Source organism: Poecile atricapillus, chromosome 2, assembly GCF_030490865.1.
Source record: "Poecile atricapillus isolate bPoeAtr1 chromosome 2, bPoeAtr1.hap1, whole genome shotgun sequence".
NCBI lineage: Eukaryota > Metazoa > Chordata > Aves > Passeriformes > Paridae > Poecile > Poecile atricapillus.
The window spans coordinates 130,585,219-130,610,978 of record NC_081250.1 but is presented as its reverse complement, the minus strand read 5'-3'; the positions used below and the strand labels follow the sequence as shown (position 1 = coordinate 130,610,978).

Here is a 25,760-nt window from a genome sequence, read left to right as displayed (position 1 = left end):
CATTGTCAGTCTGTTCTTTAGTGTTACAGGTTAGTGAAAATCCAAATGCCTGAGCATCCTGTTCAGGGGGCAGGTACAAGTTCTGAGTGTCTCAATGCTTGCTCTAGTACAGCAGTTGCCCTGGAACTTGGTTTGCATTGCTGATCAGGTGATGATGTGCATCCAAGCAGTGTTGCACATCTCTGCTGACTGCTGCCTTTCCTGATCAACATGCAGGAACTCTGTGGGTGGACAGGACAGAGATAAAAAACACCTGAAATGTGCATAGGGTGGGGAGTTTTCTTCCATATCTTGGCTGAACCTTTCGTTTCAAGTCATGCCCCACTGCCTATAATTTTCCTGCCATGTACCACCATGAAAAGATCTGTATGGAAAGCTGCCAGTACAAGTATGAGGATGGGGTTAAGGAAGGCCTAGGGATGGGGTTAAGGAAGGCGAAACAAAGCCACCTGTAGCTGAGCTTGGGCAGGGGATGTGGAAAGCAACAGGCCTTCCACACATACACCAGCTGCAAAAGGAAGATCAGGGGAAGTGTGGGCCTGCTGCTAAGCAGGACCAGAATCCATGTGACAAAGGACATGGAGAAGGCTGAGGTACTCCATGTCTTCTTTGCCTTGGTGTCTACTGGGAAGGCCGCCCTTTGGGATTGTAGGCCCCTGACACCTGTGGGAAATGCTAAAGCAATGAAGACCAACCCTTGGATGAGAAGTCTCAAGGTAAGAAATGCTTAAAGAAGTGTACCATACACAGTTTTATGGGATGCACCCATGACTGATGAAGGAGCTACCTGATGTCTTTGTGAAGCTGTTAATTGTATGAAAGGGTTTGGCATTGGGCAGGATTCCTGAGGGCTGGAGGAAAGCAAGTGTCCTTCCTATCCTCAAGGCAGACAAGAAAATACAGGGGAGCAAGACTGTTCCCTTGATGTCTGGGAAGGTAATGGAGCAAATAATCCTGGAAACTATTTCCAAAATGAACAAGAAGGTGATTAGTAGTAGTCAGAATGGACTTATGGGAGGAAAAGCATGTCTGAAAACTGGATAGCCTTCTACAGTACTGGGCCGTAGATGACTGGCTCCATGGATAAGGGGAGAGTGGTGGATATTGTTAATCTTGCCTTTATCAAGGCTTTTGAGACTGTCCTCCATAACTTCTTCCCAAAGCAGTGAATTATGGACTGTGTGAAGCAGATGGTGAGCAGGTGTGTTGAGAGCTGGCTGAACCCTGTGTTCAAAGTGCTGTAATCAGTGACATGAAGCCAAGCTGAAAGCTTGTTTTTACTGGTGCACCCTCTCAATGTAGGATCATTACACTGTTACAAACCTAACAGCGGCAGAGTTGTTTTTGCATCAGAGGGCTGTGCTGCTATTCAGAAGAACCTTAATATGGGAGAAATGGTCTAACAGGAACCTCATGGAGTTCAGTGTGGGGCAAGACAAAGTCTTGTACCTGGAGGAATGAAAAACCCAGGCTCCAGGCCAACTGGCTGGAAAGCATTGTGGCAGAAAGGGCCCTGGGGGTCCTGGTGGACACAAAGTTGAGCATGAGCCAGCAGAGCGCCCTCATGGCCTCAAAAACTCAGAGCTTCTTGGGCTGCATCAGGCAGGGTGTTGACAGCAAGGGGGAGGGAGGTGATCTTGCCCCTCCACCCTGGGCCAGTGAGACACGTCTGAATGGCATGTACAGTGCTGAGCTCCCAGTATGAGAGGGCATGGATGTACTAAAGGGTATCCAAAAGAGGTCAGGGAATAATAGGATTGAAGTCTGAAATAACCAGGAGAGGATGAGAGCTGGGATTGTTAAAGCTGGGGAAGAAAAGCCTGGGGGGGATTTTGTCAAGGTATATAAGCAGCTGAAGGGGGCAATAGAGACAGCAGTGCCAGACTCTTCTCTGGTGGTGCCTAGTGCAAGGGCAAAAGGCAGTGTGTGCAAGCTGAAATACAGGAAATTCCTAAATGTAAGAAATAGGCTCAGAGATCTTCTCCATGTTATTTTGGCTTTTTCTAAAACTGTATAAATAAGTGGGGTTTTAGGCCTCTAGTCATTTGGGATCCTTGATATCTGTGGCTTTCCAAATATCATGGAGAGTGGCCTTGAAATTACATCAGCCAGCTCCCTCAGCACGTTGGATACAGGTTTCCATGGATTTTTATGGACTGAGTTGTTACAAGTAGTTCCTGATTTAATTCTCACCCACCAAACAAGTAGGGTGACAAAATGATCTATTTAACTGACACCAGTGAAAAGGTATTTGTGCAACAAAGCATCCATCCTCCCAGAGCAAGAACTGAGTAAAATCTTTCCCTTTGTAATGTAGATGTTGTCCTGTATGTTTATCAAAGCAACAACTCTCTGCTGAGAGTTGTACACTATCCTCCAGGAGAAAGTTTGATCAAATATGCTTGGATTATTGCGTCTGTACAGATAATCTAACATAATCAAGCTGATAGTGTTCCTTTTGGGGGTGCTTTCAGACCTGATGCAACTTTTAAAATTTAGCTTGGACTGTCTCCAAAACACCATGAACAAGTGCTTTTTGAAACTTCTCTGTGCTGAAAGAAAAATGTTTGTATGATGGGTTGCATCAATGTAACTATTGGCTTAAGTTCTCACTTTACATTATAATTTTTCTGTCTATATAAATCCTTTTATTTCTCTGATATAAGTGTTATATCAGAGTTCAACACCATCAGTGTTAAATGTCAGAGAAAACCATAATTACTACACTGTTTCCTCATCAAGTAATTCAGTATCTGCTTTCTTTGTCTCATTGACTTCTGGTGCATGTTTATAGCCACAAAATATTGTGACTGTTACTGAGTGATGCTTACAAGGAAGGTTTGAGCTTTTTGGAACATGTAGAAATGACTCATCAAAAGAACATGCTGATGCTGCTGTGGTGCTGTTGTTCCCATGGTGTGGTCGTGGAATATCAGAATAAATGAGACTGAATAGAGACTTAACAAGTTATGTTTTGCACCCAGATTTTTCTTGATGAAAATACTGTTCTGGAGTTACTGCTGTATAACTAATACTTCAGAAGTCTCTCAACCTGTTCAGTAGTTCTGTGGGCAGACTGATAGCTGAACACTCACCTTAATAAGGCAAATAACTATTGTAATTTCATGAGTAAGCTAGGGAAAAGGAAAAATAACAACAAAAACCCCAAATAGATATGAGTAATAAAGCTAAGTTAGTGTCCAGGAGCAGCTTTCAGATCTCAGCTTGCAGACATGGTCTGTGCCATAGGTCTAAACTTTTCCCTCTATAGACTTCAACTTGTTGAGTCCAAGCAAGGTGACTTAGGCAGTATAATAAAAAAATACCATTATGCACAAAAATAAATCTACCAGAGTGCTAAAAGAATTGTAGATTCCCTGAAATGGGGCTCTTCAGAGAATTAGCAGCAGAGAGAGGTGGAAAAGAGAAGGGAGGTTTTTGGGATATGTGCTTATAGGCCAAGAGCTGACAATTTTTGCAAGGTAAACAAAGGAGATGAGGTCTTAATTAAGAAAGGGGGGACTGACATGGGCAGAAGTATCCCCTTATCTACTCCTAGCAGTGAATTTCAGTTCTAGCTCTTCTATGGTGTGAGACTGAAGAATGGTTGATGGGTCAAAGCCAGGGGTCTGAGATTCAGCAAGACCAAGTGTCGGATCCTTCACCTGGGTCACAATAACCCCACACAGTCTTGAGGAAGAGTGGCTGCAAAGTGGCTTGTCAGAAAAGGACCTAGGGGTGCAGGTTGACATGGTTGGATGGTTACAGGCTCTTTGGGAGGGTTAGACATAGCAGAAGGGGTAGGGGTTGGCACTATATGTAATGGAAGGGCTGGAATGTGTGGAGCTCAGAGTTGGCAATGGCACAGCTGAGACTGGATGAGGATCTAGGGGCAAACAAACAGTTGATATAGATGTCATTGTGGGAGTCTACTATAGACCTGCCAGGCAGGATAATGATGTCAACAAATTATTCTCTGAAAAACTAAGGGACACTTCCAAACCAACTGCTCTTGTCCTTATGGGGAAGTTCAACCTGACAGAAACTGACTGGAAGCATCACACAACTGCTACAACCTGGGACAGAAAATTCCTAAAAGACCTGGATAACAATTTTATGGAACAGGTACTAAGGGAGCTGACTCAGAAAGACACCCACTTTGATCTGCTGCTTGTCAACAGAGTGGATCTTGTGAGTGATGTGGTGACTGGTGCCATCTTAGCCACAGAGACCACAAAATTATTGAGTTTAAAAACTTTGCTGACAGGAAGAACAGTGCAGGTAAACCTCAGCTCTGGACATGAGGAGAGCAGATTTCAGGCTGCTCAGGGAACTAGTCAGAAAAGTCCTCTGGGAAGTGTTTCAGTTGTGCTGGTCACTTTTTAAACATCACCTCCTAAGGGCACAGGAGCAGCAATTCCCCAGTGTCAGAAGCCGAGCAGACGAGGCAGAAGGCTGGCTTGGCTGAACAGGGGTCTTCTCTTGGGTCTAAGCAAGAAAAGGAAGGTGTGTGACCAGTGGAAGCAAGGTGAGGTGGAAGAATACAGAGATGCAGCTTGCCACTGTAGGGAAAAAATTCATGCAGCTAAAGATCAGCTGGAGTTGAAGCTGGCCAGAAATGTGGGAGACAGAAAAAGGTTTTTTTCAAATACTTTAATGGCAAAAGGCAGCATACAAATAACATCAGCCTGTTACAGGATGAGGATGGGCACCTCACAAACAGGGACATGGACAAGGCAGAGGTATTTAATGCATTCTTTGCCTCTGTCTTCAGCACAGATGATGGACCAAGGGGGTCTCAGTGCCCTGAGCTGCAGGACCATGGCTGTGAGAATGATCAAATCCCAGATGACTCTGAACTTGTGCTGCTCCAGATGGATCCCTACAAATCTATAGGGCCTGGTGGGATCCATCCAAGAACCCTCAATTTTCAAGCTGGTGTCATTGCAAAATCTCTCTTGATTTTTGAACTGGAAATCTGGAGAGGTCCCAGCTGACTGGAAGCTGGTGAACACTGTCGTGATTTTCAAGAAGGGCAAGAAGGAGAACCCTGAAAAATACAGACCTGTCAGTCTCACTTTAATTCTGGTAAAATCATGGAGAAGATTATTCTGGGAGGTATTGAAAAACACCTGGAGGACAACACAGTCTTCAGTTTCAGCCAGCACAGCTTCATGAGGAGAAAGTTCTGCTTGTCAAAACTGATTTCCTTCTGTAACAGGGTAACCCACCTAGCTGATCTAGGAAAGACTTTTTGGAGTTCAGCAAAACTTTCAATACTATCTCTGTCAAGATGCTTCTGGACAAAATGTCCAGCACACAGCTGGACAAACACATCATGAGATGGATGAGTAACTGGCTGAGGGCTTGAGCACAAAGGGTTATAGTGAACAGGGTGACACCAGGCTGGGGACCTGTCACTAGTGGGGTTCTGCAGGGTCCCACTCAGCCCAGTTCTCTTCAGCATCTTCATTACCAAATTGGACACAGTATTCAAAGAAGTACTAAGCAAGTTTACAGAGGACACCAAACTGGGAGGAGCTGTCAACTCCCTTGAGGTCAGGGAGGCCCTGCAGAGGGACCTTAACTAGAGAGATGGGCAGTCACCAGCTGTATGTATTTTAACAAGGATAAGTGCCAGATTCTGCATGTGGGATGGGGTAACACAACATGTCAGGACAGACTGAGGAATGAGAGGCTGGAGAGCAGCGCCATAGAAAGGACCTGGGGTCCTGGTCTGTAGCAAGTTAAATATGAGTCAGCAGTGCCCTGGCAGCCAAGAGGGCCAACCCTGTCCAGGGAGTCACAGCATCACCAGCCAGGCAAGGGAGGGGATTGTCCCACTCTGCTCTGCGCTGGGAAGGCCTCACCTTGAATGTTGTGTGCAGTTTTGGGCACCAAAACATAAAAATTACATTAAACTGTTAGAGAATGTCCAAAGGAAGGCCATGAGGATAGTGAATGGTCTGTAGGAGAACCCTTATTAAGAGTGGCTGAGGCTGATTTGCTCAGCCTGGAGGAGACTTAGGGGAGACCTCAACATACTCATAAGGGGAGGCAGAGGGGGGGGATAAGACTGATCTCTTCACTCTTGTGACCAGTGGCAGGACCCAAGGGAACAGCATGAAGCTGAGTTGGGAGGTTTAGGCTGCACATCAGAGAAATTCTGGTTCTTCACCCAGAGGGTGATTGAACATTGAAACAGGCTCCTCAGGGAAGCGGTCACAGCACCAAGCCTGACAGAGTTAGAGAATTGTTTAGGCAATGCTCTCAGGCACTCGGTGTGATTCTTGGGGTATCCTGGGCAGGGCCAGGAGTTGGACTTGATGATCCTGATGATTTCTGCTCAGCATATTCTATGATTCTATGACAGTGGCTGAACATGAGCCAACGTGTTCCCCAGTAGCCAAGACAGCCAATGGCATCCTGGTCTGTATCAGCAATAGTGTGGCCAGCAGGAGCAGAGCAGGGATTGTCCCCCTGTACTGGGCACTGGTGAGGCCACACCTCGAGTGCTGTGTCCAGTTCTGTGCCCCACAATTCAAGACTTTGAGGTGCTGGAGTGTATCCAGAGAAGGGCAGCGGAGCTGGGGAAGGGTCTGGAGCACAAGTCCTTCAAGGAGTGTCTGAGGGAGCCAGGAGTGTTTAACCTGGAGAAAATGAGGCTCAGGTGGACCTTAATGCTCTGTACCTGAAAGGAGGTTGTAGCCAGGTGGGGGTTGATCTTTTCTCCTGGGTAACAAGTGACAGAATGAGAGGACATTGCCTCAGGCTGTGCTGAGGGAGGTTGAGGTTGGATATCAGGAAGAATTTTTTCACTGTAAGGGCTGTTAAGCATTGGAATGGGCTTCCTAGGGAGCTGGTTGAGTCACCATTCCAGGATGCATTCAAGAAAATGACTGAATGTGGCACTTATTGCTATGGTTTGGTTGACAAAGCGATGTTTGATCAAAGGTTTGACTTAATGATGTTGGAGGTCTTTTCCAACCTTAATGATTCTATAATTATATGAATATGTCTTGTATTAAATGGGGAGGACAATATTGCTTCTGTGGCTGGTGACAAACTGCCAGACAGCTGAATAAGTGCATCTTTATTAATGGTGGGCCATTTGGGGTGGTTGTTTTCTTCTGCCTATCACCTTTGCCTCTGGAGAGGTCCATGGTGTTGCTAAACATGGCTAAGCCTGAGGCTATGGGGAATCATCAGTCTTGGTTGTCACCAAGTGTTGAGAGGATGTTTGCTACAGCGCTTGGAAGCTGGAGCATCAGCAGTAAACACCCTTCACCTTGCAGGCTTGGGAGGGAAGGTCCTGAGCCCATGGCCTGGCAGCTGTAGGCTTGATGAGGTGATGTGAATTGTCTGGATGAAGAACCACATACACTCCCAGGCCACAGGCAGAGCCTGGGAGAAGAAGGCCTTCCCCTGCAGCCAGCTGTCTGCTTCTCCTGGCAGCAAGGTGAAGAGGTGTCTCCTTACATGCCTAGGAGGTGACCCTAGGATAAATTAAACTGTTTTGGTTTTAAAAAATTCTGTATTATTGTCCTACTTATCTTCTACATGGCTCTTCTCCTTATTTCTTGGTCCAAAAGGTGTCACACTTGCAGACCAGTGGTGAAATAAATAAAACTGTAAACCATCTCCCCACCTTTCAAATATTATAATCTTGAAATCGAGGTGCTCTCAGGGAAGGATATGGGAATAGGAATAACAGTTCTTTACTAAGGAAATTAAAATAAAAATGCAGCAGTACAAAAAAGAAAACAAACAAAAAAACCCAACCCACTGACAGAGTCAGAATACAACCTAACTCCCTGTTGGTCAGGGTGTTGTTAGCAGTCTGATTAAGTGGTGGCTGCAGTCCTGGAGTGACAGATGTGGTTCTGTTGAAACAGTGATCCTGTAGAAGGGTGTAGTTTTCCTCTGAAGGTCAGGTGATGTAGATGGGTCTGGTCTCTCCTCTGGGAATCCAGTGGAGAAAGGCTGCTGTGGCATTCCCAGTCTCTCCAAAGATATCCAGGTAGGAATGCTTGGCTCCTCCCCCTGGGTGGAGCATCTCACAATGGAATGATGTGATTTTATCAGTCCTGCAGTGAGACTCAATGGCCCATTAACAGAAGATACCCTCCTGGAGGGAGGATGGGCTGTGGAAGAGATAAAGAACACTGCCCCACCTGGTTTTAACAGCTGATAATAGAATATATCTTTGGTTACATCTTGCATTGCAACCCAAGACAGATTGTCATGTAAGCTGCTTATTAATAGCTGGTTTTGCCTATGCTGTCTGTTGCTGGTATTTGCCTTAAAAAGATATATTAATTTGCTTATGACTAAAGGTTTACTCTGCTGTATTTTAGCTAACAGATTCTTAATAACAGTAATATGAGCTCTCTCCCCATGAAATCAGAAAAAAAAACCCCAAACAAACCACAAAATTAGTCAGTCTTGTAGGGTCTTAAAAATACTCTTTAATGCATATTAAAGTGCATCATGATTGTTTAAAAATAAAGGGTTTGTGGAGTCTCCCTCACTGGAGATATTCAAGAACTGACTGGATGCAATCCTGTGCTGTGTGCTCTGGGATGGCCCAGAGAAGAGAGGTTGGGCCAGATGACCCACTGTGCTCCCTTCCAACCTTATACATTCTATGATTCTGTGAAAAGGTCTCTGAATGAAACAAGCAGGAAAGTAGAATATTGTAGGTTCTAATAGATATCAAGAGGTTTTTAAACCTTAGGGTTTCAAGCTGTCTCATGATCCTCAACAGAAAAAAAATACTCTTATGGAAGGATGCAACTTCCTGACAAAGTATTTCTCTTTAGGAGGTATAAAGCCTTAGTGGTGCTTTGTTTAGGCTGTGTAGCTGGATCCATAAATAACCTTAAAACTCCTCTTAAAAACAGTGAATTTCATCTACAAAAGAGCAGGCCTTTCCCTTAACTACCTTACAGAACAGCTTTGACAAAATTGTTGTGACTGAAAAGCACAAAGCCTGACAGCACAAGCAGATGACCAGACCAATATACTTACTGCAAGGCAGGAGGAGCATAGGACTTGATATTCCATGTTATTTTTGTGCCCAGGTCACAGTGGAGCTGTGTGCAAATGTTCTAATGAAATACTGCTTCTTTCCTTGGGAACAACCAAATGGATTCAGAAACTCCCTGAGAGAAGAGCAGTATTGAGCACACAGTAACTGGATTGATCCTCACAGCTTTACATCCATGCATTTTAGATCCTTGGTAGATTCTAGGCTTCCTCAAATAGATCCATAAAAGGATAACCAAGAAAAACAACCTCAGATGTGTAAACTTGTAAGGAAGCCTTAATACCTTCTCTGGAACATACCTACAGGTGGTAATCGAGGAAAAAAAGAAAAAGAAAACCACCAGACTAATCTGAAAAGACTTTCTATATCCCAGCACAAACACTGCTCAGCAGTAGTGCGTTTCTAGAAGCTTAAAAAATCTTCTTTTACATTCATCCTCCCTAAGGAGGCATCCACACAGTGAAAGAGGATGTACTGTGTGTCCATCCACTTGGAAATGTCCCAGCGTGGACTAACTCACTTCAGTTTTATTGCCGCATCAAAAGGTCAGTGTGTTAGCTTGCATTAAAATCATAATTTAATTGTCTGCTGCAGGATTTGATTACACATTAGCTTCTGGGGGTTTGGTTTGGTTGGTTTGTTTTGTGCAATTTTTTTACTGATGAGAATTTATGGGAAAAGTTGCTGGCAGGATGGGGAATGCTCATGGGACCTGGTGCACTTTCCACTACTGAATCAAAACCACAAAAATGTGGCAGGTGGCCTGCAGCAACTCACATCAAAAGGTCTAGAAAAATGAGCAATGTAATCATTACACTCTTTGTGCTGAGACCTATTCATGGCCTACCTGTCCCATTCAATTTTTAGCTACTGTTCCCTTTACAGTATTCTTTCACAATGTGCTATGGAGCTTATTACTGATGTACCAAACCCACTTTGCTGCATGGAGCCTGGTTGCCAACAAACCCTAATAAGGCATCTCTGAAGGGTAAAGGTTTTTTTAGGGAAAAACGAGAATTCGTTTCTCTTCTCTTGCTAGCTGAAGTTTCAGTTGTTTTTAGCAAATTAGCTATGGTTGTATTTCAACTTCAGGAAGTCACCTAAAGGCAGGAGGTCAGGTCAAGTTTGCCCAAATTCAGGGGACCACCTTTTCTCTGTAGTCAGTGGAGTAGGAGGTGAACTTTCAGGCAGCTTGCTGGTGGATTTCAGTGGAAGTCAATTAAAAGAGATACCTGCATGTTTATTGCAGGCATCCTGAACGATGACATGGGTCATTTCTTGCAATGAACTGATGCAATATATTCAGTTGACAAAAGATTGTTTAAATGACAGTGAGCTTTGGGCTTTTTTGCATTCCTTTCGAGCCACAACTAGCAGATTTTCTTCACGACAACATCTGGAACAGACATTTTGCAGAGCTGAGGTGGCTGGCTGGCTGCAATGTCCATCTTGCACGTCAGTGCTTTACTTGAAGTTTGCAGGAATTGTTGTCCCTAATTATCAGGTACTGTAAGGACACACAGCTGAGAGATGGCCCTTGGTGCCCAAAACTTGGGTTAAACTTCTGTCAGTGACCCTGCTGTGACAACTCTGCCTTGGTGGGCTGCACTGCTTTTTCTCTTGCCCTTTAAAATGGCAAAGCTACCAGAAGGCAAGCATCTGGTTATTGTGTTTAATTACTATAATACATACTAGGAGGAAAAACCTATGTTTAGTCTTTAATAATGTTACACTTGGGGAAAAAAAAAAGTGAAAAAAAAAAAAAGTGGATTTACTTGAAGGCAGCCGTGGCTTCTGTTTGTGCTGTTTTGCAGTACATGTGCTCAGCACTGCAAGAAAGTACCAGTTGTTCCTCATCAGCAAAATGGCTGCAGGTGCCTTGCACCGGGTGTTTTAAAGAAAAGTGTCAGCTTACAGCATTGCTAGGTATGTGGTGCTGTGGGGTTTGGTTGCTATTGGGGTAGTGAGGATTTTATTTTGGGTTTTTTTTTTTGGAATGTGTATTAAGAAAACTCCATGCAGCCATTGAGTGATGTTAACAGGAGGTGTGCTGGCACTGAGAGTAAGGTCCAGCATCATCTGCTGGAGAAGGGGATTGCAGGGCAGGTGCTCCTGCTGCCCTGGGACACAGTGGGACCCTGAGGGGCAGAGGTGGGCCCGGCTGGCAGGTGTGGAAAGCTGCCCTGTAGGGAATAGGGCTTGACGTGATGTCATGGAGGCTGTGCTTGGGAAGGCCTGTCCTCAGCTGGCACAGAATCACAGAAACAATGAGGCTGGAAAAGAACTCTGGGATCATCAACTCCAAATCCGAACACCACCGTGTCAACTAGACCATGGCACTAAGTGCCATATCCAGTCTTTCCTTAAACACCTCCAGGGACTCCACTACTTCCTGGACACTCCATTACAATGTCTAATCACCTTTTCTGTGAAGAAATTCTCTGTAACGTTCAACCCCAACCTCCCCTGGTGCAGCCTAAGACTCTGTCCTCTTGTCGTGTCACTTGCTACCCGGGAGAAGAGGAGGTCCCCTCTTTGGCTACAGCCTCCTTTCGGATGTTTGTAGAGAGCGATAAGGCCACTCCTGAGCTTCCTCCCGGTGCAGCGGGATGTGTGGCAGCCGGCGCGCTGCGGGGTGTCGGTGCGGTACGAGCCCGGCGGGCCGGGTGCGCGGCGCTGACAGCCGCGGCGGGCGGGGCCGTGTTTACATCCCGGGCCGCCGCACGCTGCCGCCGCTCCGCGCGCTCCCATTGGCGGCTCCGCCGGCGGCCCCGCCCCGGGGCGGGCGGGCTGAGCCCCGCTGGGCGCGCGGGGCCGCTGGCCGAGCCGCCGCTGGCTCGCAGGGGCCCGGGGCCCGATGGAACGCACCGGAGCGGAGCGGGACGGGGTGATGGTGCCGGGGGTGCCCCCCACCAGCGGGGCCGGGCGGCGGAGAGGTGCCGGGGCAGCGGGCGGCGGCGGCGGCGGCGATGGCAGCGCTCCTCCCGGCGCTGCCTGCCTCTCTCCCGGACGCCTCTGCCGGCGGAGCCCGGGGCAGCCGGGCCGGGGCGCGGGGTGCTGCGGGGGGCGCGGGGGTCGGCGCGGCCCCGCGGCACAGGGGCGGCGCTGGGGCGAGCGGGGCGCGGGCTGCGAACGGGCGGGGAAGCCGCCTGCCGCCCTCGCACATGCGCAGCGCGAGTGCAGGCGCGCTATATAGCGGGTTGGCGCCGGCGCCAGCTGAGCAGCGCGGCCCGGGCGGCAGCGGCGGAGGTGCGCGGGGGTCCCGCCGGTGAGCACGGGGGCTGGCGGGGCGATGGCGATGATAATAATAATAATAACGATGATGATGTTAACGATGATGGCAGTGATGATGGTAGCGAATGTGATGGTAGCGGTGGTGGTGTTGAGGATGGCGGTGATGATAGTAGTAGTGGTACTGGCGGTACCGGCAGACACCGTGCCGGTGGTGGGGGGATGTGAGGTGGGCACTGGCAGCGGTGACCAGGAGCGGTGAGGCGGGCTTGCCCTCCCGCCCGTCCGGGCAGCATTTTGGAGGGAGAGTGGCTAAGGAGAGCCGGGGGGCAGATGTCCCCGCGGGCGGTCCCATCCGCACGGAGCGGAGAGTGGCGATGGCCCGGGTGGGCACCCCCGGAGGGAGCGGTGCGGAGGGCCGGGGTGCCGGCGGGATCCCGCCATCGGCTGCCCCCCGCCCCACCGCGGAGAGCCCCGCGGGGGGCGGGCTGCCCGGTTTTGGAGGGAGCCCGGCGCGCTGGGGGCGGGGATGCCGGCCGAGCAGCTTGGCGGGCTGACCCCGGCCGCCCGCCTGCGCCGCACCCCGGCGGGACCCGGCTCCCCCGCCCTGGCACTTGGAGTGGGGTGCCTGTGGGGACACCCCCTCACAGCCCCGTCCCTGCGCTGGGGGGTCCCGCTGAGGGGTGTCCCGGCGGGGGGTGGGTGCCCCCGCGTGTGAGGCGCCGTCCCGGCAGCCCCTTCCTTCCCCTCAGGTTTTGGAGGGAGCCGCGCTCTCAGCCAGGCGGGAGTGCTGGGGGGGCGGGGCGGCCGTCCTGCCCCTCCCGCGTCCCCTCAGTACCCTCAGGAGCGGGTGGGTGTCGGATCGGCCCTTCGGGAGGGGAGGGCGGGCGCCGGCGGTGCCCCCAGCCCAGCCTGACCCCGGCACAGGCCGCCGCCGCCTCCCCGCTCGCTGGAAATTGGCGCGGAACCGGCGCGGCGGGAGCGCGGGCGGCTGCGCCCGGCCCGGCCCATCGGGGCCCGGCCATCCCGGCAGGTGTGGGGGGGGGCATCGACCCGGGGGGAGCGGCAGCCTCAGAACGTGTGTCTGTGTAGGTGCCTGGAATGGAGGGTGTGGGGGGACTAGAGGAGTCACAGTCCCAGGGGCTCCCCACATCCTCTTGTGTGGGAAGTGTCCCTTTATAACTTCTCTGCCCCCACCCCCAGGCAACCTGAGCTAAACTGCTGGCATACCTGGGCACCCTGCAACAGGACGTGGAGCTGCCCGTGCTTATATACCACAGTCAAGCTATGCTTGGGCATTCCTCAGGCCAGGGGAATACTCATGCCCTTCTGTTTGAGCTGTGTGAACCATGCTGCTCTTTGTGATGAGTTCATGACACAAAGTAGGGAATTTGGTTCTAATTTTGTGAGGATGCACTAACTGAGCTTATCCTATTACTTTGATCCAGGTAGAGATCTTATAGCCCAAAGAAGATGTCAAGGCGCAGGTAAGTTTTTAGTATTGTACTAATATTATCTGTACTAACAACTGCTGTTTTCCTAATGTCTAATGTCTTTTTACTCTTTGCAGTAGCCGTTTGCAAGCCAAACAGCAGCAGCCACTGTCCTGTCAAGAAGAGGCTTCACAAGAACTGCAAGCACTAGATTATGTCCAGACCAGAAAAAGGAGAACAGCAGAGGTGAGCAATTTGAGCAGCTTGGAAAGCTGAATGATACTGAAAGCTCTCCAGTGCATTTGAATGGGACAATCTTTACTTTGCCAAGTTACAAAGAGGGACAGGGGTAGCAAGAGTTTGCCTGGGCTTTGGAAGGGTGTGCTGGCCACTGTCAGTGTATTGATGTGTGTCTCTTTTCTCAGCAGGAAATTAAGAAAAGAGAAGATGGGAAAATTGCTAAAAAACATCAATACGAAATTAAGGTAATTCAATCCTGAGTACCATTTCAAACTAGGTGAGGGAGTCTGTCTGGTTTGTATTGGTGGGTGTGAAATCATGCATTCCACACCAGAAAGTATTGAATAGGGGAAGTTTTTATTTTCGGTTACTAAAAACTATAGTAGCTTAGCACCTTTTTATCTGTTTTTTGCTTTTTTACACATGACTTTGTTGCAGATAAAAGATCCTTCAATGTAAAATCCACTGCAAAGTAAGGTTAGGTGAAAAAAAGATAATAACCCCAGATATTTCAGAACAATTCCATATACAGAGCAGGTAAGGCCTAGAGGCAAGTCTAAACAAGACCACTGCACTTGTTTTAACTTTAGGTGTGGTTTCATGGCCATTTAGTTAAGATTCATAACCATGCAGGCCATCTTTCATTTAACAGTTCTTTTGATTATTTAAATCGGTTTAGGAATGTGTTTACACTAACACAGGAAGCTCTTAAAACTGACAGGCCCTTACAGTTTTCTATTTGAAAGTAGATCAGTAAAATATTATAACCTTCTCTTGCAAACAACATTGTTTTTGGTAGTTTTTCTGTTTGTAAAGTAAATGAGACTAACAGCTATGGTGAAGCGAAGCTCTTCTGATTTTGAAGTTGTCTTTGTAAATCTTGAGTAGTTGAAAAAATGCTGCATAAGTACATCAGTTGTACCTGGGGTGAAACTTAAGTGTTAAGTGGTACAACTTATCTTTGCTGAAAGGAGGAAATCCTGCTTCCCTGTCTCTTCTTCCTTGATAGCTGGCCATGTACTCCATCCCTTGCCTTGCTCCGTTCTTTGAACGAAGCAGTAATTAGGTTTGTCTTAATAATTTGGCACTACAGAATAAGTTCTGCCAGGTTAGCGAGTTAAATCAACCCAGCAGAGGGTCTGACGAGCATTGGGGTGGAACTTGGGCAGTGAGGATCACAGGAGAGAAGGAGGAATGGGACCTCCCTTTTCTCTTGGCTGCGTGCATTAAGGTAGATTCTGCTGGAATGTGTAGATTCTGAATGGAATGGAACTTCGCTCTTGGGATACTTCAGTCTGGCTATAAATAAGTTTAGATATACTAAGGAATCCTGTGTAGCTTACCTTGCAAGTCATCTGTATAGGAAAAGCTTCTGTGCTCAGGGACAGGTATTGCCATTCTTTGTGAGTGGGATTCCACCTCAAATCCACAGAGAATAATTAAGGTCCTGTGTCACCATTTTGAAGGCTGTCAGCCATTACAGCATTGCATGCACTCCAAGGATTTGATACCTCCTTACTCGTACTGGTTACATACAAGCAAATAAGCATGAGTGAAACAAGTTATAGTTAACTACAGTAATCTAGAATTCCTTCTCTAAGGCTTTCTGCCTGAATACCTTTGCTCTCTTCTCCTTTTGAGTCATTGCATCCCATATTTGGCATTGGCAAGCTGAGGGAGAGTTCACAGCTGCTGCTTGCTCAGTGAGTATCTAGCTCTAGAGCCTGAGATGGGTGGCTCCTCTCTGGAGCACTAAACTGGAAGATAACAAGTCACTGAATTGCAACTGAGAGACAGTAGAACCTCCACCCCCTCCTTTCTTTTCCCTCTGAATAGATAAGTAGATAGGACTAGCAACCTAATGTCTTGTGTTTTAGTAGCAATTAATGTCTTTGCCTTTTGTACTGTAACTGAGCCTTTCAAGCAATGGGTAGGGTACTTGTGGGTTCATAAACAAAAGACAGTCATCTTCCTCAAAGCTCAGTTCTCAAATGTACCCCATTTATTTATATATGTTCCACTTCAACTATAGAAGTTTTCGTTGGCATCTAATTTTCATCTTTTTTGGTTTCAGTACTTGAATTAATGCTGAGATCCAGAAAGACTAATGTACATTACATATATTGTTGCTGTTACTGTATTCTACTCCTTGCCTTTCTTTCTCTCATAGTAAACTCAGCATTTAAAAGATACCTCGTTTACTTTGCAGAGTTGTTGGCCCCCCACGATAACAGGAGGCATCTCACCTTGCATAATTATTGAAACACCTCACAAAGAATCAGTAACCACTGACTTCTCAAGATTCAAAAAATACAGATTCAGGAACCTCTTCATAAATCCATCACCTTTGCCAGAACTCAAGTAAGTTTAACAGATGCAGTAATTATTGTCTGAATAAATGTCTGAACTATATAATAAAATCTGTGGTTTTGTGCTTAGATAATACACACCTCTACTTGTCTTCTCATCCCACAAAAGATTTGATGTAGAAGCAAAGACAGAAATTCTTGGGTTTGATTTTTCCTGATCTTATAAACACACCAGACAGATAGTTTCCACCTTTCAGAACTGACCTTTTATAACTTAACACTGGACACTCTTAAGTGGTTAAGAGGCAGATAATGGTTAAACTTCTCTCAGTGCTATTGGAATTGAGTGGCCAAAAAATATTTAACAAACTTATCTTAAAGAACATAAAAACATTCAAATAAACTTGTGGTAATATCACTGTGCAGGTAGCTTGCTAATACAATGCAATGTGCTTGGTGCAGTCACAGTTCTAGACAATGGCCCTTCTGCTGAGAGATGACTTAGCTGACTAAATTATAGTTTTCAATTTAATAATTTCTTAGACATTCAGGTGTGTTAGAAAAGTCCCCAGTTGCTGTTTGCATCAGCCTGGGGTTTAATGAAAGAGATGGTAAATTTACTGCAGTGTGCTAAGGAAAACTTCAGCCAAGGTGAATGAGAAGCAGAACAGGAAGCATCACTTGAAGAGAACCTTTCTAGGTATACCTTGGTTTGTTTTCTTTTGTTCTGGCCCAAACTGGATCAGAACTTTGAGGCGCTGCCAGTGATGCTTTGCCTCAAAACATGTTCAGATACAGAGTTCCATGCAAGGTGCTTAATCCTGTTGTTGACCGGCATCTAGTAAAGCTGAACTCCATTTCTGATTAGCTGAATAGGAGGATAATTTACTTCTCCTGCCTTCTCTGTCCTTCCCTAACTGCTGTAAGAAGATCATAAGTCATTTCTCAATGAATTCTTTCTGCTTAAACAGAGTTCTGCATTAAGCAAATGTCTCCGCAGCTTTTAACTTATGAGGGCAACAGAATGAAATTGAACGCGGGTTAAAATTTGTAGGTAATACCAGCGATCAGCTCTGTCTCTCTGCTTCTGCTTGGGGGAAGGTAAATACATAACTCCAAAAGTTTCAGTAGGAAATCATAATTTCATTGGTTAACATGCTTTTCCTCTTAGTACCTGCAGGATGAGAAGTATGTCTAAGAAAAAGCCTATATGAATTAATAATAAACAATTACAAATAAAGCTATATTGATCATACAGGCATCATCTTCCCAAACAGACTGGAGTGCTAATAAATTATAAGTTAGCAATAAAGAACTCATTTTTTTCTCTAAATAGTTTGCTTCTAAGCCTTGAAGTAAGCTAGGAAATAAAGGGATGGATGAGTGACTTTAAACACTATCTCCAGTTTTTCTCAAGCTAAACTGGACAACTTATGTATGCTTTTGTGTTTCCTGAGGAGGAGTATATTGAACTTTTTTAGGGGGAAGGGTTTGGTTTCAACTTGCTCTCTGAACAGCCACCAAACTAGGCAAAATAGGAAACTGGCTGCATGTGCAACTTTGAGAGTCACATGTTCAGTTTTACTACCTGTTCTGTAGAACTGGACTTGCTGGTGATCTTGGCAAGCTGCTGCTGTGGTGATGTAAAACATTCCAAGTATTCCTGCAGTTTTCCAATTACCGTAAGGATCTTACAGTATGTGGAATTTTTCTTTTTGTTTCTGAATGTCTGTAAACGATAAATAATGTTTTTATTATTTATTTTTTTGTAACAATGTTTTGTGTAACTTTATTCCATAGCTGGGGAAATTCCAAAGATGTCTGGCTCAACATCCTGACGAAGGAGAACCGATACGCTCACTGCAAACACTTCACATCACTACATTCTAGTTTGCAGCCTCACATGAGATCGATACTGCTAGACTGGCTCTTAGAGGTGTGTACTTTTAGTTACTTTGCCACGTGTTGTGCCTGTGAAGTAGGCAGGTAAAAGCACAGCTTTTACATAAAGATATAATAGTAATATGTACAGTTATAAAAAATGGCAAAACTGTTTTGCAACAGAACAAGTGACTGCTTTTGATCCTCTTGGTGAGCTACATCTGGGCCTTCCCAGGCAGGAGGCACTGAACTTTCCCCTCAGGACAGTGAGCAGTAATATTTAACTATTGTTCATGGCACCCTACATCCTGCTAAGGAGAGAGGTCTAGTTTAGAGACACTTGTATTGAGATTGCTGTAGACAGACCAGTTATGGATCTCTAACTTATGGGGTAGACTGTATCTAAGCCATGAGACAACTGTGTCTGCATTGAGGATTTATGATCCTGACCATGTCAAGAGCTCTTGAGTGTCAGCCCATGATGCTATTTTCTGATTTCATAGTGAATTTTCAAAATTTATCATATGAAGAGAGCAGAATATATCAATGGCTGACAGGTAAAGGTTCTTGATACAGACAGCTTCATATGTGGAAAGGTTACAAATAAATCATATTAGCAAGGAATTTCAAGGAAAATGAAAGGTTTGGTTTTTTTTAAATACACTGAATAAAAAAATTATTCCAATTGTGTGTTTCACTAGTTCCTCTAACATGGAATTTACATATCACCATTAAACTGATTTGTTTCTTTTTTTTTAAATCTTGAATTAGGAAATCATCCAATTTCCAAACAAAAATATCGAGAAGGGCATTGCTTTTGTCTAGGTCAGTGGTTCTATATGCCACAGTAGATTTAAATCCCAACAACTTTGAGGCCTTTTCAGTAGTTCCTTACACTCTTCTGTAACATTATAACAGATACTGCTTAACATGACCAAGTGTTATTATGTTTGGGAAATAACACTTCTCTGAAACTCTGCCATTTCTTTATGGGTGGGCCTGGTCTTACGGTTTTAGTTCTGAATCTCTTTTGGAGCAGTTGTTAGTAGTATCAGAGTAACATATCAATTATCTGGCAAATATATCAGGTTTAAATGCATGAGGCTGTGCTATTTCTGCCAGTCAGTTGCATTTTTGGTGGTCAGGAAGGGCTTTAATTTGTAAATGAGCTTCCAACCTTATCTTGGGAAATAGCTTGAAGTAGCAAGATTTTATTCTGCCTTTGTATCCAAGCAAAATAACAAAGTGGCTGGGATCTATTTTTTGGATAGTATTTTCTGTTCTTGTTCTTCATGTAGATTGTAAGTAATTAATAGATATCTAACTGCTTTTTAGTTGTGAAAGGGGTATGGAGTTGCAGACAAGCTGGATATGTGGTAGCCCCTCCCAAATCAATTCTAGATTAGATGAAAAAGTAGGGCTCTCCATAAGATCTGCAGGTCTGGGCACTCGCCTTTCTTTTTTTGTTAAACTGGCATTTGAAACACTTCGATACAATGCGAGTATTAAAAGTTCTCCCTGCCAGGGAGACCAGCAATGGGATGGAGCAGATGGCGGCTCCTGCAGTTTTGTTCCTGCTTAGTGAGGCTGTTGGTGTGCCTGAGGGGCTGCAGGCAGTGCTCCTGGCCTGCCAGCAGAGCCCCCTCCAGCAGGAGCTTCCAGGCGTCTTTGCTGTAGAGCAAAGGCTTTGATTTTTTTAGTGGTTCTGCCCTGGACAGACCTACTAGGAATTCAGTGAGGATTTGACTTCAGCTTGATGCTTGAGAGTATTCTTAATCAAGGTAATTAGTGTGTGTATGTGTAGGTGTTGCTGTTCTGTTGGGGTTTTTTCCTCAACAGGCTTTCTTCTTTCAGTGGAAAATTGGTTGCTGTTTAATTTGGAAAAAGTATTTTTTGAAAGTCTGTTAGTACGTCATAGGTAATGCACATTTAGGTGGGAGCATGGGAAATACCTTTTCCAGTCCCATGCTAACCTACCATACCTTGGTATGCAAAGCTTTATGGGTGCAAAAGATGAACCTGCATTTTGCTGTTAAAGCTTGAATACGCCATTGTGTGTACACAGTTTTATAACAGAAAACTGAATGTTTTTATTCCCCCTGTTGTAGGTGTGTGAGGTGTATGCACTCCACCGGGAAACCTTCTACCTAGCTCAAGACTTCTTTGATAGATTCATGTTGACCCAAAAGAACATTAACAAGAGCATGCTTCAGCTCATAGGAATTACCTCATTATTTATTGCCTCCAAACTTGAGGTAAGAAACATTGTTACAGGGAGGAGGATACTGAATTTGGAGTAACTAAAAAGACAGTCATAACGATTTTTTCTTGTCTGAATCTTTTGAACTTGATAGTGTATGTACAACACTGAAGGTCAGAAGGGGAATTTTTTTTCTCTTCCTTCAATTGTGCATTTGTCAGTCTCTTGGAGAGCAGTTTTTGTCCTCCCTTTCTCCAGCAGGAGGGAAGGAGACCACATAAAGTTGAAAGGCATGCAAATGTGCTAGAAGTAGCTTTGTTTTGTCTTGTCTTTTCCCAAATATACAGCAGTTGCCAAACAATCTCAGGAATGGGTGTGGGACTTGAGCAAAACCAAGCCTAAGTCTCAAACTGTCTGTACATCAGGCTGATACCCTTACAATAGCCTCTGTTTAGTGGAGTGTGAGTCTCAAGTGCAGTGATGGTGGTACCTCATATTGTGTGCTACATCAATGGACCAGGAGCATGCCTTTGGATAATGCATAGTGGGCTGGACTGACAGGAAAACTTGGGATTAAATTGTTAACTTGGAATCCTCAGATCTCACTGTGGCTCCCAAGGCAAGATTGTGCACTATGAGCACTCACCTGTCCTAAGGAAGTGTGTGGGGCCATGGTGCTTGCAGAGCCAGCTGGTAGGGAAGCAGTTTTGCTGGCAAGCTCTCTTCTACTTACAAATCAAACTATGCTTGGCCCCAGCTGGCATGACTGGCTTAGCAAATTTCCTTAACCATCTCTGCAGCATGGATTTTGACAGAGTGGCTGGTTGTAGGATTTTCTCTCTCTTTTTTTTTTTTTTTTTTTAAGCTTTTATCTCTTTTTTTTTTTTTTTGTAACTTATGTGATTATGTCAGCACTGACATTGCAGGTAACCTGTACCAGCCAGCCATCTCTAGGAGAATTGGGATGATGTATGTTTTTTACAGCATTGGAATGGCTGAGTAGAAAGATCTATAAATGAAAGGGTGTTCTGATTGCTTGGTCAGCATTTATTTCCCCAGAATCTCAAGGAGTTGCAATCAGTCCATTGCATTATACAATAAATATTAAAATCCAAGTAGGTTATAGGTTATCTCCATTTCCTGTAAGTTTCATGTCAGTTCATATAACGAAAAAAACACTGTTGTATCATAAGAAATGTTAACATGTCAGTATGGACAGAAAAGTATTTCCTGGTGTCTTCTCAACCTTTCTTAGAACTGTAAGATACTCATCTTCATTTTCCCTCCCTTTAAAGGAAATCTACGCTCCTAAAATACAGGAATTCGCTTATGTCACTGATGGTGCTTGCAGTGAAGATGATATTGTAAGAATGGAACTTATTATGTTAAAGGTAATAATTTGCTGTGTTTGTAAGTGCTGGGTGAAAGACTTTCCAGCTGAGCCTTGTGTTTTAATGTCACTTACTTAGAAAAAGGAACCTGTCCCTGTTTCTGTACAATACTGAAGTCTTTGTTGTGTGTGCAGTGGACCTCTGACACTCTGGCTGGGATGCAGTCCATGACTGATAGAAAAGGGCAGGTTTCTCATGCTTGTGTGAACGTAAAAGCTCTCAACAGTGTAGCCAGGCACAGGCAGGCTGGAAGGCTGTCACTGTAATGTACTGCACATGCCAACATCCTTTGCTGTCCAGGAACAGAGGCTTCTGGAGAGACAGGCAAAGACCTCACTGCTTGGTGTTCCTCATGTTGGAAAGGATCCATCTTTACCTGCACAGGACTCTATACATTAATTCTTTCTTAATAGATATGAGCTGTAGGTTCACACAGATAGCCCAAAAGCTTGAGGAAATATTAATTTCCCAGCTTCTGAATGGACAAGACATATAAAATCCAACTGCACAGGTAAAAGGACATAGATTTGTGATGATCCTAGCACAGCGTTTTCAAAAAGCAGTGAGAATGCAACCTAAAGAGCATATTTGTACTTGAAACTGTGAATATTTTTAGTATCTTTTAAGGATATGTACAATAATCTAAGCAGAGGTATAGGAAGAAATCAGAGCACAAAACTGTCCTTGAGTGATTTAAGGCACTTAACTGTTTGATAAATATTTGCAGGCTTTAAAATGGGAACTCTGTCCAGTGACAATTGTCTCTTGGCTGAACCTCTATCTTCAAGTGGATGCTCTGAAGGATGTTCCAAAAGTGCTGCTACCTCAGTATTCTCAGGAAAAATTCATTCAAATAGCCCAGGTAGGTAGTAAACTGTTGGGAAATGGTTCTTGGGGCATTGGCAAGCACTGATGAACATCACACCCTGAAAGACACTTTGTTCTAAGTGTTCCCTAGTTTCCCCATACCTGTTACTTTAAGTAACATGCAAGTTTGACTCTACCAAAGAAATTCAGTTTCAAGGACAAGTATTCTGTGTTTCTTGTCTCCCTGCTTTCACATACCTTATGACTTTTCTGTATGTTGGAAAAATAAAAAATCTACTTCATGTCTTTAATCACTGTGCACTCCAGCATTCTGTAAACAGCAGTGACAGCTCTGAGAGCAAGGTGGATAATTTTGGACTCTAGGCTGTTTTTACCTATGTTGACCCTGACAGTGTTTCTGTGTAATTGCCAAGGCAGCAGCCTGGGGAGTGTTTTGACTATTCTGGAAGTGCTGTGGTTCAGTTTGTATGGACATGTGTTGTACCCAGCCTGAGAGAGGCTTACTGAAGCTGGGTAGCTCAGTGTTGTAAATACTGCACTATGTAGTATTTAAATTTAAGACAGTAGCTTCCTGGAGCTCAGCCCTGTTCTGGGGCAGAGGCTGTAGAAGGACTGCTGTGTGTATAGCCCTCTCTGAGACAGGATCATGCTAAAGCATCAGTTGTTAAAATTTGTTACTCTTCATGTCCTCAGCTTTTAGACCTGTGTATTCTGGATGTGAATTCTTTGGACTTCCAGTACAGAACACTAGCTGCTGCAGCGCTCTGCCACTATACCTCAATCGAAATAGTTAAGAAAGCTTCAGGTAAGATGCCTCTGTAAAGCTGGGCCTTGTTAGGCAGAGAATTCTGGAAGCTGTCACAGGCCCACATCTGCTTAAAGAGGGTACTGGTTTACCAAAAGACCACAACCAACATGGACACTAGTATTTGTTCCATGGGTTGCTTTTACTTCTAATTTCACTTTCTACACTATTTCAGATGTTACAAAGACTCAAAAGAAAACACTTTCAGCAGTGCAGCTTTTGCTAAGGAATTGAAACATTTGGGGGATAATTAGCTATATATTTGGCCACTTTTTCTCCTGAAATGTAGTTCTCAAGCAGTCATGCATGTCTGTTTTTATAGCATGCATGCATGTTTTTATAGCATGAGCCACAATCTTGTGTTCAAGCCACAAGTCACTTCAGCCTCCCCTGTAAAGCAACAACAACCCTTGTGACCTCCATTCACCCTCCTTAGCCACCACCCTTTTAAATAACAAGCGTAAGGAAAATGTCTGTTTCTGGGAGGATGTTTCTGAATTTTTATCTGCAGTATTATTTCTTGTGTTTTTAAACTCATGGCCATATTGAAACACTGTGCAACTCCCTCATCATTTGTGAATATATTCCTGTTTTCTACTCTTTAGGCTTAGATTGGGACAGCATTTCAGAGTGTGTACAATGGATGGTTCCTTTTGTGAATGTGGCAAAAAAAGTCCCTGTGAAGCTGAAGAACTTTAAGAAGGTTGCAGCGGAAGATCGACACAATATCCAGACCCACACAAATTATCTGGACATGCTGGTAAGTGGTTTGTGGATGTGCTGTTTGGGCAGCTGAGAGTTCATTACACATCCCTGGGCCTGAGGCAGCTGTGAGTGGCCCAAGCACGTCCTTGCTTGCCCTCAGTGAGTGAGTGAGTGCCCAGCCACCAGTGATGCTATAAACAACACATGATTTACCCTAAGGCTCCCAGGCTATAAGCAAACACTTGCACTACCAGTATTGGAGAGATGTTTATAAGAGAGTAATACTCACTCTGTTATGCAATGTCACTTTGGTTTTCTCAGTATCCTGACTCTGGAGCACTTGAATTGTGTGATTGGTTGAGGCAGCACTGCTGCCTCCTACTGCCACAACAAAGGAGACCTTGTCACAGCTATTAACTGCTGTCTTCTTTCCCCAATACACAGGAAGAAGTGAACAGTGGAGTAGTGGCTACTGCCCCAGGGCAGTTATCACCTGTGTCAACAGGAGGAATAATAACACCTCCAAAAAGCACAGAGAAGAAATGAAATACAGCCAATTGTCATGAACAGATTCAGAAACAAGACTTGGTGCTTCAGAAAAAGAAAGACCACACTAAAGGTGACTCAAGCTCTTTACTGTTAGACTTGGGCAGTAAAAGACACAGCACATGCAAACTGAGACCAGCATCCTCCTACAGACTTGACAAAAAGAGCTCAGCTGAGCATTGCACCCTGCTATCACAAGAGCCTTGGACCACTTTGGTCCATTCTGATGTGACTTAATGGTGAGAATTGAATTTTTAACTTATGACTTTCAAGAATATTTTTAATAGGGCTGGGTGGCAAGATTTGTCAACTCAGCTTACATGGCAGACTTGCTTTAATTTGGCTTAGATGAGCAAGAGAATTTTGACAGCTTGTATGTATTACCTCTTCTTGACCCTTTTTCCTTTCCTGGTAAGGTCAGAGCTCACTCATGTCAGTTTGTCCACCCAGCTCAGAGAGCAGTATTACAGAGGCCTGTGGCAAGCACATCTCTGAAACCACTCTGCATGTGCAGGACAGTGCAGACAGCCTTGTATCAAATCCCAGCTCCACAGGAGGCTGATGAATTTAAGGCCCTTTAGGCCTGCCATAAACTTCAGTTTTAGTGTATCACTGACCTCAGGTAAGAGTACCAGCAAAGAACCTGCTGCTGCAGTAACCTGAACTGGAACAAGTACAGTCCCCAGACACCCACTTGGAACAAGAAAGAACAGTATGAAAACTGGAGAAGGTATGGAAAAAAGGGAACCACAGGTACTCTACAACCACTCCCATCATAGGAACAGTATTTCAAACTGTGGAGCTGTATGTTATCAGTGTTTATAAACAGCATTAACTACTGTGTTTTCCTTGGAATATTCACTACCTCTGAGTCACTTCTGTGATGAAGGGCAGTACTGGGAAAGAAGGGTATCAGTCCTCCTCCCTCTTTCATGATGCTCCTATCTGTGCCACAGATCCAGGGACAAGTGTTACATGACACTGAGCAGCCCACAAAGCTGCCCTAGAGCATCAAGTGCCACCCACATCCACATTACACTCACAACAACTTGGCAAACTTGAATTCATGTCTTCTTCAAACAAGCCATTGTGGAATTAGATGCAGTTGCTTCCAGCCTTCTGTACAGTTTGTAAAAATAAGG

General features: G+C 45.0%; 1 protein-coding gene across 4 annotated transcripts; it reads left to right on the top strand.

Moving 5' to 3' along the window:
* Positions 1–11,869: 11,869 nt before the first annotated feature.
* CCNE2 (cyclin E2) lies at positions 11,870–25,716 on the top strand. 4 transcript variants are annotated; one of them, XM_058833740.1, is made up of 12 exons: positions 11,870–11,985; positions 13,729–13,767; positions 13,851–13,959; positions 14,139–14,198; positions 16,163–16,314; positions 18,063–18,198; positions 20,252–20,398; positions 21,639–21,734; positions 22,462–22,596; positions 23,256–23,367; positions 23,973–24,127; positions 24,517–25,716. In XM_058833740.1, the coding sequence occupies exons 2-12, from the start codon at positions 13,754–13,756 to the stop codon at positions 24,616–24,618; spliced, it is 1,218 nt and encodes a 405-aa protein (XP_058689723.1). In that variant the 5' UTR covers positions 11,870–11,985; positions 13,729–13,753; the 3' UTR covers positions 24,619–25,716. The 4 variants fall into 4 exon arrangements, with proteins under 4 accessions (XP_058689723.1, XP_058689722.1, XP_058689724.1 ...); XM_058833739.1 differs by lacking the exon at positions 11,870–11,985 and adding an exon at positions 12,194–12,317; XM_058833738.1 differs by lacking the exon at positions 11,870–11,985 and adding an exon at positions 13,241–13,313.
* Positions 25,717–25,760: the final 44 nt, after the last annotated feature.

What these genes read in the sequence shown, in the direction of transcription:
- CCNE2 (XM_058833740.1), top strand. An exon ending in TGCTAGACTGGCTCTTAGAG is followed by an intron (nt 18,199 to 20,251) that starts GTGTGTACTTTT and finishes CCCCTGTTGTAG; the next exon opens with GTGTGTGAGGTGTATGCACT. An exon ending in CAAATTATCTGGACATGCTG is followed by an intron (nt 24,128 to 24,516) that starts GTAAGTGGTTTG and finishes CCCAATACACAG; the next exon opens with GAAGAAGTGAACAGTGGAGT.